This window comes from Nerophis ophidion, linkage group LG04, assembly GCF_033978795.1.
Source record: "Nerophis ophidion isolate RoL-2023_Sa linkage group LG04, RoL_Noph_v1.0, whole genome shotgun sequence".
NCBI lineage: Eukaryota > Metazoa > Chordata > Actinopteri > Syngnathiformes > Syngnathidae > Nerophis > Nerophis ophidion.
In genome coordinates this window covers 54,699,890-54,714,812 of record NC_084614.1, presented here as the reverse complement: position 1 = coordinate 54,714,812, position 14,923 = coordinate 54,699,890, and the positions used below count along the sequence as shown (strand labels likewise).

General features: G+C 42.5%; 1 protein-coding gene across 1 annotated transcript in view; it reads right to left on the bottom strand.

Annotated features, from left to right (window-relative positions):
* Nucleotides 1-3,809: 3,809 nt before the first annotated feature.
* casr (calcium-sensing receptor) overlaps nucleotides 3,810-14,923 on the bottom strand; it is a 25,729-nt gene continuing 14,615 nt past the window's right edge. Inside the window, 4 exon segments of the mRNA XM_061898392.1 lie at nucleotides 3,810-5,281; nucleotides 5,356-5,479; nucleotides 7,725-7,946; nucleotides 8,019-8,858. Of these exon segments, the coding sequence (XP_061754376.1) occupies nucleotides 4,146-5,281; nucleotides 5,356-5,479; nucleotides 7,725-7,946; nucleotides 8,019-8,858 (2,322 nt within the window). The 3' untranslated portion in view covers nucleotides 3,810-4,145.

The window sequence follows — 14,923 nt, the reverse complement described above, 5'->3', positions numbered from 1 at the left end:
AAGCATATTAATCAGTCGAGAGACAGCTCTTATCTCAAAACACTCTTAGGTTGGGGCACTCTTATGTTGAGGTACCACTGTATATCCGTTCAACTCCTGTATTTTCCGTACTATGAGCCATTATTCTTTTTCCACGCTTTGAACCCGTGGCTTGTAAAACGATGCAGTTAATCAAAGGACTTTTCGTTGCTAACGGCTATAATGTTTATAATTCGACAAATAGTTTTCAACACCGACAGAGACACTGAGAAGGTGTGTTATTGTTTGTGCTATGGTGCCATGGTTTGGACGAGTTGTGTTATGTTAGACTGGGGAAGGAGACGGCACGACAACGGGATATCAAGCTCAACAGGTTTATTGAGTGCTTGATGATTACGTGGAGTGTGTATGCTACTATATGTGTTTGCATGTGTTACCATATGTAAATACCGTAAGGTTTGTTGAGGTGCGTGTTGGATGTTCAGCGTCCAAGTCCAAGGGGAAGAAGCCAGGGGGGGGTCCGAGGTCCGTGTGGGGGGATCAAAGGCAGGAGAGAGAAGTCCGGAAGTCCAAAACAGGGTCAAGGATCGGGGAGAGCAAAAACCAAGACCAGGAGGGAAAAGCTGCAGCGGAGGTACACAGCAACGGCTGACAAACGGGCACTGTGGGGAGAGCAAGAGACAAAAAATGGATCAGGGAATAAGGCACAAGTAAACAAGCAAATGGGTGAGATCAAGAGGAGAAGTCAAATACGCAAAGCTTACTGCTAGCCGAGCTACTGTACGTCCCGACGACGATGAATCAGCGTCGAATATCTTTATAATGCCGTTCCTCATCAAAGCCAGGTGTGTTGGGTATTGATTGCCTCCGGCTGCGGCGGAGTGTGGGCACGGTCTGCGTGACGAGCACGGGGGCGTGTCTGGTTCTCCCAGCTGACCTTCTGAGCGCTCCCACAGAAGAAGGAAGCACGGAGTGTGTGTGCACCAATACAAGATGTTGAACATGTACTTCCTGTTTTATGCCTTGAACCGGAAATATTTAGCGTTTTGTCCACAATTGGTCCATGGCGATTCTGTTTGAAATGGTCCTTCATTCATCGCTCCAAGCAAAATTTGTAAGTTTTACAATATAACTACAACTATTTATTACAAACCGTCCCATGTGTGATGTTTGTTGAAGCGTTTTCATGTATATTTGTGCATGCTGTCGTAATGTAATGAAGTCGTTAATGCGTCGTTAGCATCAGGAAATACCGTATTTCCTTGAATAGCCGCCGGGCATGTAATATGCGCCTACCTTGAATTACTGCCGGGTCAAACTCGCTCCCCGAATTTATTAGCCCATGCTTACTTTTACCGCCGGGTCAAAGTCGTGACGCCACGAGTGACGCTTTCCCTGTCGTCATTTCCATATTGGCGGAGGAGTTTTTTTTTGCTTTTACTATGTGTAAACCAGGGGTCTTGCTCCACAGCCATACAGATCACACTGATGGTTGTGATATTATACAATTTGTCTTTAACACTCTTACTAATATGCGCCGCACTCTGTGAACCCACACCAAACACATTTCTGGAGAACATTAACTCTGTAACACATTATAAACGCAACATAAGAATTACCCAGAGTTCCAATGCATCCATGACTCATGGCTATATTATACGCCCCCACCCCTCTCCGTGCGCCGGTTGAGGTGGACGGGGTATAATATAGCCAAGAGTCATGGATGCATTTGAATTCTGGGTAATTCTTATGTTGCATTTATAATGTGTTACAGAGCCAATGTTCTACAGAAATGTGTTTGGTGTGGATTCACAGAATGTGGCACATATTAGTAAGAGTGTTAAAGTTGTTTATATCACAACCATCAGTGTAAAAGGTATGGCTGTTGACCAAGTATGCATTGCAATCTCGTATGAGAAGCAGCGATATGCATGTGTCCGACTGGCACGCAGGTAGCATGGTGTAAAGGAGGGCGCGATGACATGTTGTAGAGCAGTGGTCCCCAACCACCCGGCCGCGGCCGCAGAAGAATTATTTATTTTTTATTTTATTTTTTTATATCACACTCAATTTTTTACTGCATGCCGTTGGTAAGCGCAGGGTTGAGAAGAGGTTTTAAAATGATAAGCGCCTGCTTACTTTTACCGCATGCCTTGAATAAGCGCAGGAGTGAGAAGACGTTTTAAATTGATTAGCGCCCCGGCGGCTATTCAAGGAAATACGGTATACTAACATGTTTCCAAGTGTCTGTGTTGGAACCTTTAACTGACAATGGCATTCTTGTTGTATTGTTTCAGTTTTGTAAATTCACCAAAACGTCACCGTGGCATACTTGCCAACCCTCCCGGATTTTCCGGGAGACTCCCGAAATTCAGCGCCTCTCCCGAAAACCTCCCGAGACAAATTTTCTCCAGAAAATCTCCCGAAATTCAGGCGGAACCAGAGGCCACGCCCCCTCCAGCTCCATGCGGACCTGAGTGAGGACAGCTTGTTTTCACGTCCGCTTTCCCACAATATAAACAGCGTGCCTGTAGAATGATCGAGGGCGAGTTCTTGGTCTCTCATGTGGGTTTATTATTAGGCAGTTTCATTAACGTCTTCCCAGCGCGGTAACATCACACAACAACAGCAGTCACGTTTTCGTCTACCGTAAAGCAGTTTGTCTGCTGTAAACAGCAATGTTGTGACACTCTTAATCAGGACAATACTGCCTTCTATTGTACATGCATATGGTTAGAAAAATAGTGACAGAGAATAGAACAATGATGGACAATTCAACCCTTAACTCAACAATGAGTAGATGAGTGTTTTGTGTGTGTATATGTGTAAATAAATGAACACTGAAATTCAAGTATTCCTCTTATATACATATATATATATATATATTTATATATATATACCTCCATCCATTTTCTTCCGCTTATTCCCTTTGGGGTCGCTGGTGCCAATCTCAGCTACAATCAGGCAGGAGGCAGGGTACACCTTGGACAAGTCGCCACCTCATCGCAGGGCCAACATTCACACTCCATTTCGGGCTCCAGTACTCTGGAATGCCCTCCCGGTAAAAGTTTGAGATGCCACCTCAGTAGAAGCATTTAAGTCTCACCTTAAAACTCATTTGTATACTCTAGCCTTTAAATAGACCCCCTTTTTAGACCAGTTGATCTGTCGTTTCTTTTCTTTTTCTCCTATGTCCCACTTTCCCTTGTGGAGGGGGTCCGGTCCGATCCGGTGGCCATGTACTGCTTGCCTGTGTATCGGCTGGGGACATCTCTGCGCTGCTGATCCGCCTCCGCTTGGGATGTTTTCCTGCTGGCTCCGCTGTGAACGGGACTCTCGCTGCTGTGTTGGATCCGCTTTGGACTGGACTCTCGCGACTGTGTTGGATCCATTATGGATTGAACTTTCACAGTATCATGTTAGACCCGCTCGACATCCATTGCTCTCCTCCTCTCCAAGGTTCTCATAGTCATCATTGTCACCGACGTCCCACTGGGTGTGAGTTTTCCTTGCCCTTATGGCCTACCGAGCATGTCGTAGTGGTTTGTGTTGTGGTTTGTGCAGCCCTTTGAGACACTAGTGATTTAGGGCTATATAAGTAAACATTGATTGATTGATTGATTGATTGACATTCACACACTAGGGCCATATATATAATAAAATATATATATATATAGCTAGAATTCACTTAAAGTCAAGTATTTCTTATATATATATGATATACTTGACTCTGAGCTATGTTCCCAGCTACGCCCTACCCCCAACCACGCCCCCGGCCACGACCCCGGCCATGCCCCCACCTCCCGAAATCGGGAGGTCGCAAGGTTGGCAAGTATGCAACGTGGAATTACTGAGTCTGTTTAGCTAATTGGAGAGGTAACTTCCGCAGCTAGTGGGTCCATAGCGATGAATTCTGTTTTGTTTGATCAGCTATTTTACTGCCGTGTGACAGGCCCCATTTGAAAACAAATAAGGTATGTAAATAAACATTTACAAACTCTCATGGTCCGGCTCAAAAATGTTTATTTCTTCTAAAGTTTGGTGGGTGTGGCTTGAACCGTGGTGCGCTATATAGCCTGGAAAGTATTGTATGTTAGAGGAAATGACGTGGTTTACTTTACATTTCAAAATAAAGTCCAAAGTAAAATGTGTAAAACGGTAGATTATCACATCAAAGAACTCCTCCTTGACTCCTCAAAGCTCAAAGACAACATGACGGTCCCGCTGCCAAAGCTCACCCTCGGCTTTTGCCTCCTAGAAGTGGTCTCGCCGTCGTCTCCGTTTGTCTTGAGGCTGATGGAGGACGACGGGGAGGAGGCAGATGACCCCCCGATGCTGCCAGACTTATTTTCGGACACTGTGTCGTGTTTAAGCGTGGCTTTGGCAGCCACCTTGAAGGCGTGGGCCGCCGTGCTGCACCTGACTTCCTCAATGGTGTTTCTGCAGGGCTTGAAAAGGATGATGTAGACCTTGTTGGAGAAAATACAGGCCAGCATGCCAAAACTGGACGCCAGGATAGCGATGACTTCCACGGCTGAGACAAACTTTCCGTAAGTACTGAAATAGGCGGGGATGAAGGAGATCCAAACGATGAAGAATATGAGCATGCTAAAAGTGATGAACTTGGCTTCCGTGAAGTTTTCCGGAAGTTTGCGGGATTTGAATGCAAAGAAGAAACAGACAGCTGCCAGCAGGCAGGTGTAGCCAATAAGAAACGCAAGAGCCATCTCCGAGCCCTCGTTGCAGGTGATGAAAATGATCTCATCGATGTCATGGTTCATGTAGCTGGAAGGCGGGGCATTGTAAAGCCACACCACACATATCATGACCTGGACAAAAGTGAAGAGAAAAACCAGGAGGAACTGCAAGTTCAAGCCCCACCATTTACGATGGAAGCTCGTCGGAATCTTGGCTTCGAACACCAAAAGCACTCTGTTGGTTTTGACAAGGACGCAAGAAATGCACAGCACAAAACTGATGCCGAAAGCCGGTTGGCGCAGACGGCACATCCAGTCGTGCGGCTCCCCAATGAAGATAAACGAACTGGAGAAGCAACAAATGAGCGAAAAGAGCAGCAAGTAGGACAGCTCTCGGTTTGTGGCCTTCACTATAGGGGTGTTGCGGAACTTGACAAACACTCCCATGACAAAAGCCGTCAATAGGACGCCCAAAACCGCACATATGGTCAACGCTATCCCAAAGGGTTCAGTCCAGGAGAGGAACTCGATTTCCTTTAAGAAGCAGAAGGTGTGGTTGCTGCTGGACCAGGAGTTATTGGGACACTTGGTGCAAATGCTGGCATCTGTGTGAGCAGTGATGTATCCATTAGAGCCACATCTTTTATGACATATTCAATATCATCTAGCTTAGGTGTACCTTTGTGATTACTGTACTCTCCATCTGAGCACTCGGTGCATTCAAAGCAGCACATGGGCATACTGTCTATGATGCCCTTTCTGGTGCCAGGATCGCAGTCCTCACTGCAGTTGGAGAACGGCACCTGGACCAAATATTACATGAGAGAAAGCAAAGCACAGCCCCCATCTTAAGACCTTATACCATTCACTAATTTTCAATCAATGAATGAGGTAACCAAAAGTGCTCAGCTGTGCAAAAAAATATATATATATTTACAGCCCTCACCTTTTCACATTTTTTTATGTTATAACTTTATTCCAAAATGGAATAAATTAATTTTTGTTCTCAAAATTCTACAGACAATACCCCATATTGACAATGTGAAAATATATATATTTTTCTATTTTGCAGGTGTATTAAAACTTAAAAATCGCATGTACATATTATTCGCAGCCTTTGCTCAATACTTTGTCAATGCACCTGAAGCAGCAATTGCTGCCAAAACAATTACTGCTTCAAGTAATTTTGAATACGATGCCACAATCTTGGCACACCTACAGTATCTTTGGGGATTTTTGCTCATTCCTCTTTGCAGCACATCTCAAGCTCCATCAGGTTGGATGGGAAGCGTTGGTTTTCGTCCAGGATGTCTCTGTACGTTGTTGCATTCCTCTTAGTCTAGTCAGATAGGTGACTGAGAACCCAATGGTCACTCCGTAAGAACTATAGCATTCCTCTCTGGAGAGAGGAGAACCTTCCAGAAGGACAACCATTTCTGCAGCAATCCACCACTCAGGTCTGTATGGTAGAGTTGCCAGACGGAGTGAATTGCTTCGTAAAAATATTGCCAAAATATACCTGAAAGACTCTTAGAATAATTATGTATATATTATCACACGTTTATGCTTAAGTGCCGTTGCTACAATTATTGTCATATTTTTCTTTGTCTGTGCAAAGCTGGCAATCTAAAAGATTGCAAGCCAGTCTGGTATCAGTGTTTGTGTCCAGGAACGGCCTGCTGACTGCCAAGGCTGACGCAGACAGAGCAGAGACAAGGCGATATCACCAGCGTCAACACATTTGCATTTTTGTATAATCATATATTGTGTCTAACTGGAGTTTTCACAATTACCCCTTTCCCTCAGCAACAGCTTCAGTGATGTCAACAGGGACCTCCCAAATAAATAGAGGACGCACGTGGGCTGGACTTTTAGAACGTAGTTTGGATCTGTAACTAAAATACAGCCCAAAACATGTGTCTCGTCATTGAGCCAATTTGAAATCTGTCTCTGCACTATTCCTTGCTTCTCGTCTGTTTAATAGATGTCATCTACCCTGAAAAAGACTGAAAGACCATTAGAAACAACATTTTCTGGTGTAATGAGACAAAGATTGAACTATTTGGTGTGAATGTCAGGCATCATGTTTGGTGAAAACCAGGTACTGCTCATCACCAGGGCCAATACCATCTCTACAGTGAAGCATGGTGGTGGCAGCATCATGCTGTAAGGCTGTTTTTTCAGCGGCAGGAACTTAAGGACTAGTCAGGATAGAGGGAAAAATAAATGCAGCATTTTACAGAGACATCCAGGATGAAAACCAATGCTTATCATCCCATCCGATGGAGCGTAAGAGGTGCTGCAAAGACAAATGGGCAAAAAATACGTATGCCAAGCTTGTGGCATCGAATTCAAAAAGTAATTGCCGGCCTAGGTGCCAATCAGATTGCTTCCTATGCTAGCCCTGTCCTCTGGGCTGGAGCATGTTTGCTTTGTACTTCAAAGTGCTACAGAACTTTCCTTATCCTTCCTTTGCCTGGTGGCTTTTTGTGCAGTTCCCTCATATATTTGTGTGGAGTTTTCTCTAACAAAAAGGTTTTTACCTTCTTTTTGCCTGCTTTGTCTGCATTTTGGGGTCCAGACCAACAACACCCCACACAGACGGTAGCGGAACTCTGCCAATCATTCCCACGCCCTCTTGTTCTAGAATTTTGCCACCCCTAAAATCTTTAGGATATGGATAATGCTCCTTTAAATGCCATTTTGAGACCTGTTTTTAAAATGTACTTATGAAAAATGGTCTTGTGTTAAAAGATACCATAAAAACTATGTTTATTATTCATTTAATTAAGATTAATTTGGATTATAATTAATGTAGTGTTTTGTTTTCATTGTGACGTGTACCAGAATACTTTTTACATTTAGTCCCCTCTCGTTGATGTACCATAAGTGAAGCTAAACACTGCAGTTATTTGCTCGGGTAATCCTCTGGGTTGGCACATTATGACCGCTGTGAAGTCATACTGTTTACTTAGATGAAGCAGTAAATCCAGTCCATAGAAACACATGACTGTGCCACACTAAACTGAACTGAAACACTACATGTACCTCAGAGCTGTGTCCATTCCACAGTATCTTTGCCTTGTCAATGACCAGCTTGGCTCCCCTTTTGGAGTGCATACTGTAGTATCCCACCTCCTCAAACACCACAGAACCATCCTCGGCAGACCTGTGCCAGTTGATTATGGTGTAGTTTGCCGAGTTCTCATCAAAATGCCTCTTTCCGCCCATACTTTTGGTGTAGTTAAGATGTCTTAGCTGCTTCAGTGCCTGTATAGCACAAAACACTCAACCGGATTGCAATTAATTAATCTTAGGTTGTGGATAAAGGGAAACATTTACCTGCCATGCTTCCATTTTCTTTATATCTGCACAGGAGTTGTTGGCAAAAAGACCGCGTCCAGGTGTGCAGGTGACTATGTCCTGCAGGGCCTGTGCAATGGAGTAAACGGCACTGTACACATTGTAGGAGATACGAAGGTGGGTGTAGTCCAGGTATGGTGTCTCTACACTCGTGATATCCTCTTCACCAGTACACAAGGGCCTAAAATTTGTGCTGCCATTGTCGTTTTCTTGAAGTCTGGGGCTATCTTTCAGGTAACAGTTGAAAGTCTCTTCCCAAAACTCCCTGACAAATTCATTGTGATTGACTTTCTTGGGTTGTACTTGTTGCAGGAACTCTTTAAACTCGGGTATATGTCCCGCCTTTAAAGCAATACCAACAGTCCCCACCACGACATCCAGATACTCAGGTTTAGCAATGAGAGATGAGCTCGCCCAAGCTTCACTGGCGATCCAAGTGCGATCTGTGATGTTTCTGACGACCATCTCTTTGATTAAAGGCTCTATGTCTGGACCGCTGGCAAACACAACGATGACTTTGGCGCTAGAGTTCTCGATCCTGTCAGCGAGAGCTTGGATTTCATGGTCCTCCATGTATTGAGAGATGAGTTCATTGAGATGAATGCAGATGTCACGCTCTTCCGTCTCTTTCTCAAACTTTTCTATACCGGGACGACCATAGTCATCGTCTGAGGCCACAGCGATGACCCAGTTCCATTCGAAATGCTCGATTATATCCGCCATGGCTGTGGCCTGGTACTCATCCGAGGGTATTGTTCTCATGAAGGACTTATATTGGTTCTTGTTACTCAGTAGTCGACTAGATGAAGCATAGCTGATCTGAAACATAGTACATATTCCCATCATTATTCAGTCGCAGATGTCAAACTCAAGGCCCAGGGGTCACATTATAAGTAACCATCAAATACCTGGAAATGTGTGTGAATAGGGCATTTTGGTATTTTTGCTACATGGTATTACAAACCCCGTTTCCATATAAGTTGGGAAATTGGGTTGGATGTAAATATCAACGGAATACAATGATTTTCAAAACATTTTCAACCCATTTTCAGTTGAATATGCTACAAAGACAACACATTTGATGTTCAAACTGATAAATATTTTTTTTTGCAAATAATCATTCACTTTCGAATTTGATGCCAGCAACACTTGACAAAGAAGTTAGAAAAGGTGGAAATAAATACTGATAAAGTTGAGGAACGCTCATCAACAACTTATTTGGAACATCCCACAGGTGTGCAGGCTAATTGGGAACAGGTGGGTGCCATGATTGGGTATAACAACAGCTTCCCAAAAAATGCTCAGTCTTTCACAACAAAAGATGGGGCGAGGTACACCCCTTTGTCCACAACTGCGTGAGCAAATAAACAGTTAAAGAACAATGTTTCTCAAAGTGCACTTGCAAGAAATTTAGGGATTTCAACATCTACAATCCATGATATCATCAAAAGGTTCAGAGAATCTGGAGAAATCACTCCACGTAAGCGGCATGGCCGGAAACCAACATAAAATGACCGTGGCCTTCGATCCCTCAGACGGCACTGTATAAAAAACCGACGTCAATCTCTAAATGATATCACCACATGGGCTCAGGAACACTTCAGAAAACCGCTGTCACTAAATACAGTTCGTCGCTAAATCTGTAAGTGCAAGTTAAAGCTCTACTATGCAAAGCGAAAGCCATTTATCAAAAACATCCAGAAACGCCGCCGGCTTCTCTGGGCCCGAGATCATCTAAGATGGACTGATGCAAAGTGGAAAAGTGATCTTGTGGTCTGAAGAGTCCACATTGCAAATTGTTTTTGGAAATATTTGACAACGTGTCATCCGGACCAAAGGGGAAGCGAACCATCCAGCCTGTTATCGACGCGAAGTTCAAAACCCAGCATCTGTGATGGTATGGGGGTGCATTAGTGCCTAAGGCATGGGTAACTTACATATCTGTGAAGGCACCAATAATGCTGAAAGGTACATACAGGTTTTTGAACAACATATGCTGCCATCTAAGCGCCGTGTTTTTCATGGACACCCCTGCTTATTTCAGCAAGACAATGCCAAGCCACATTCAGCACGTGTTACAACAGCGTGGCTTCATAACAAAAATAGTTCGGGTACTTTCCTGGCCCGCCTGCAGTCCAGACCTGTCTCCCATCGAAAATGTGTGGCGCATTATGAAGCCTAAAATACGACAGCGGAGACCCCGGACTGTTGAACGACTGAAGCGCTACATAAAACAAGAATGGGGAAGAATTCCACTTTCAAATCTTCAACAATTACTTTACTCAGTTCCCAAACGTTTATTGAGTGTTGTTAAAAGAAAAGATAATGTAACACAGTGGTAAACATGCCCTTCCCCAACTACTTTGGCACGTGTTGCAGCCATGAAATTCTAAGTTAATTATTATTTGCAAAAAACAAATTAAGTTTATGCGTTTGAACATCAGATATCTTGTCTTTGTAGTGCATTTAATTGAATATGGGTTGAAAAGGATTTGCAAATCATTGCATTCCGTTTATATTTACATCCAACACAATTTCCCAACTCATATGAAAACGGGGTTTGTATATGCAAAATCCTATTCCGAACATTTTTTACGTCAATGAAGCCCTTTTTTAAATTATTTTTCTCCAATAGCTGAACTTAATATATTTTTCTCATCTTGACCTCTGATTGCCAAGCATTTCTTTCCACAGTTTGTTGGCATACTGTATCATAAGAATCAAATGAAAGGTGTACTTGTGTCCTTATATCGTGTGGCGATTATACGTTCATATAGTGGCCCGTTGAGGGCAGCTGTAACTGCGATGTGGCTTATGTCATCTTTTTAAACTTTATCTCACATAATTATATGAGCAAAGTGAATTTCACAGCACACTACTACTAAGAAAGAGAGGAGGGAAACGTTAAGTCAGACATAAGCTTTATCCAACATTTAATTCCTTTATCATTTTGGGTCTTGACCCACCAGATTTTTTTTAACCTAACGCAATTGTATGTTTTTTGTTTTAATAACAAAAAAAACATGTATGGTCATATTGTTTATATTAACATTCATAGGAATAAAGATAAAACAGGATAATATACTTTTTTTATATTAATGCCCTTCTGCCTTATACTGAAGAATATTGGGTACACGTTCATTAAAACCTTTATTTAAAATTTGCACACAAAAAAAATACATAATTTCTAAATGTAATTGTATATTCTCATACTATTTGCTCTACTTTTCTTTTTAAATAATGATTATATTCATAACAAGAATACACCTTTTATAATATATGTCAATTCAGTTGTATATACTGTAGCTGTATAAGCAAAGCAACGTATTGGAAAAATTTACAGTGATGAAAAAATACAATGTATAATTAGATAAAATATATAGTAAATCCTCCTTTATCGCTCTTAATCACGGTAAATGAGTTTTGTGTTGTGTAATTATTAATTATAAATCAAATATTTTAATAACTACAGCAGTGGTTGTCAAACTTTTTTCACCAAGTATCACCTCATAAAAACACTTGGCTTTCCAAGTACCACCAAAATGACCAACATTAAAACATAGTAGCATAGTAGGCTTATTTAGTAGGTTTTGTTTAACAAGTTTGTTTTGTTTGTTTTTTTTGGCCACTGTAACATTACTCACAGTTTGAATAGAAACCCTGTGTTTATTATAGGTTGATTGGCAACACTAAATTGGCCCTAGTGTGTGAATGTGAGTGCGAATGTTGTCTGTCTATCTGTGTTGGCCCTGTGATGAGGTGGCGACTTGTCCAGGGTGTACCCCGCCTTCCGCCCGATTGTAGCTGAGATAGGCGCCAGCGCCCCCCGCGACCCCGAACGGGAATAAGCGGTAGAAAATGGATGGATGGATGGATGGCAACACTAAATGGGCCCTAGTGTGTGAATGTGAGTGTGAAAGTTGTCTGTCTATCTGTGTTGGCCCTGCGATGTCCAGGGTGTACCCCGCCTTCCGCCTGATTGTAGCTGAGATAGGCACCAGCGGCCCCAAAGGGAATAAGCGGTAGAAAATGGATGGATGGATGGATGGATGATCATTTTAGGTGATTCAGCATTTTCATGCTGGAAAAATGCTTAACTTAGGGCACTATTTTTTAGAATTTATTCAGAAAAACTGTTGCGACCGTAGGGCAGGCCATTCTTTAGCCCCGTTTTCCCTGCAAACCAAATCTGATTATTTTCCGCTCAAGTGACACAGGTCTGATTTTTTTTTACCAGTCTAAACACTCCAAAGTGCTTCAAATCTGATCTTTTGTCATCATATCCAGGCCACATCAGGAGGTAGTACTGAATCCAATTGGAGTCTGATCTTTACAATTTGACTTCAGTCTAAATGCAGTGATTTGAATGTGATTTTTTTGTCAGCTTTGGGCGAGCTACATCATTCGTGTGCGCCGTAAAGAAGCAGTCGCCGGTTTTGGTTTCTATATGTTTTAGCTTCACAGTGTCTTGGCTGAAGGAGCAGGTATCGGACACTTAGGTCTTCTTGGACGTATCCTCGCTCATCCATGCAGACGGGAAACCGGCTGAGAGTTGGTGGGGGGCCAAGAGTGGAGTCGGCTCTCTTTGTTGCTTTGTTGGGTCTGCTCCTGTCTCTGGCCATGCTCCCTCCACCTCAGCAGACAATGGCGTGGAACACCGCAGAGGCCACCAAAGTGCATATGTTTCTTTTTTGTTTGTTTTGTTTTACTTTTGTTACTGTGTGTAGAAGTGGCTGGTTGCATCAGCTCTGTTCTTTTAATGTCTTTAATGTAGGGCTGGGCGATATGGCTTTTTTTTAAATATCGCAATATTTTTAGGCCATATCGCGATACACGATATATATCTCGATATTTTTCCTTAGCCTTGAATTAACATTTGATACATATAATCATGCCAGTATGATGATTCTATGTGTCTACGTTAAAACATTCATGTTCATACTGCATTAATATATGCTCATTTTAAAATTTCACGCAGAAAAGGAAATAACAATTGAAAAAAAATCACAATTTTTTTCATATGGTGTTGATGTGGAAATGTTTGCCTCGGCATTTTGATGGTGGGGGCGTGTGACACCGAATGGAGATGTTGATATGCGGAGTATGCACTCTTCATTCTCTAGCAGGTGACTTTTCAAACGATGCTACATATTAGCAGTAATGCTACTTTTTGTAGCAACACTTTTGGCCCACACTTGACAAATTATGGTTGTCTGTTCGACATATTCCCAATTGAAGCCAAACCACCGCCAAACAGCAGTTTTCCCTGCTGTTTCTCTTGGGAATTATTTTTTCCTTCATTTGTTACCAAATTTGCACGTTCTTTCTCTCGTATTACCACTCGCACGGCTCTGCTAGCATCACAGCTAATGTTACCCATGCTGCTACCTTTCTGCTCAGCGAGGGTGTATACGTATGTGACGTATGACGTGACAGTATGTGACGCATGTAAGGTGCGCTTGCTGTCTGTGAGAAGGAGAGACAAGAAAGAGCGAGGAGAGCCTGTAGTGTAATGCCAACAGCTAGAAGCAACTGCGTGAGAACGTATACTCGAATATCATGATATAGTCATTTTCTATATCGCACAGAGACAAACCCGCGATATATCGAATATATCCATATATCGCCCAGCCCTACTTAAATGTCCTTTGTGTTCTTTGCTGTTACCCTCTTACACACATGTTTCTGTGTGCTATGGCTTTGAGTTTTTTTCCCTTGGCCTCAGTCTGGACCCCCTCTCCAGGGAACAGGCGTACATTCCGAAGAAATAGCGATTGTAGAAAGACCGGTGATTGATGCTGTGGCACATTTGCCTACATCTGAAATGAAAGATAAAGCTTCTGAAGATCCGCGCTGATGTCCGTGTCTCCTCTACTTAACAGCCATAAAAAATTTACGACCCTCCCAAATATATTACACTAAATACATCCATTCATAAATTATATTACTTAAACTTTCTTTAAAAAAATCACAAATGTTTAAACTGTTGCGACTTTTAAATTGTACGTGCAAGTGTCGTCGAGGCCAACCTGGGACACATTGGGGCCCTTGCGCGTTTACACTGGCGTTTGATAAAAATGTAATTTTATGTGCTGTAGACTGTCAGCTTGAAAAATCAGATCTAAAAAAAAAAAAATCTGATTTGGGCCACTTTGGCCTGCTGTGTAAACATAGTCTTTGTATGTTTTTTTTTTTTTTTTCTTCACTTCCTGTTTTACGCTCTTATTTTGGTTACACTTTCTGTTTTGTTTGTATTCTGTTACAGTGGCTTTACTCTACCTCTGAGCGTTTCCCTCCCTCCTTCTTTGTATTGATTTACTACCTGGTGTTAATGCGCCCTCGCGGGCTAATTAACCAGGCTATTAAATCAGTCTCCTTTAGTTGTTGGTTGTCTATGCAAGTCGGCGGTACAAAAACGGTGAGTAATATTCTTCTTTTTGTATTCTTGTATATTATTTTGTTTGAAGCTTTTTCTTTGCATTTCCTTGTGCACTCGGTTTGTCCTTTTGAGCATTATGTACTCTTCTGCCTGCACACAGCCTGCTGTATTCTACCTTGTTTGAGGTCAAAACCCAGCTACAAGGTTTATATTTACTATCTATCAGTCTATCTATCTATCTCCCACCGCTTGTCACTTTCGGGATCGCGGGAGCTGCACTCGAGCGGGGTACACCCTGGACAAGTCGCCACCTCATCACAGGGCCAACACAGATAAATACACAACATTCACACTCACATTCCCTACAAGCTTGTTTCCCTGTGACACAGGCTTGTAGGGATAATATAGCCTCTGTTTTTTCCTGACCTAACGTTTATTCCACTCTACCCCAGTATTGAGCACTGTATAACTGATAAACCACAGAAACCTTGACTATATATTTTCC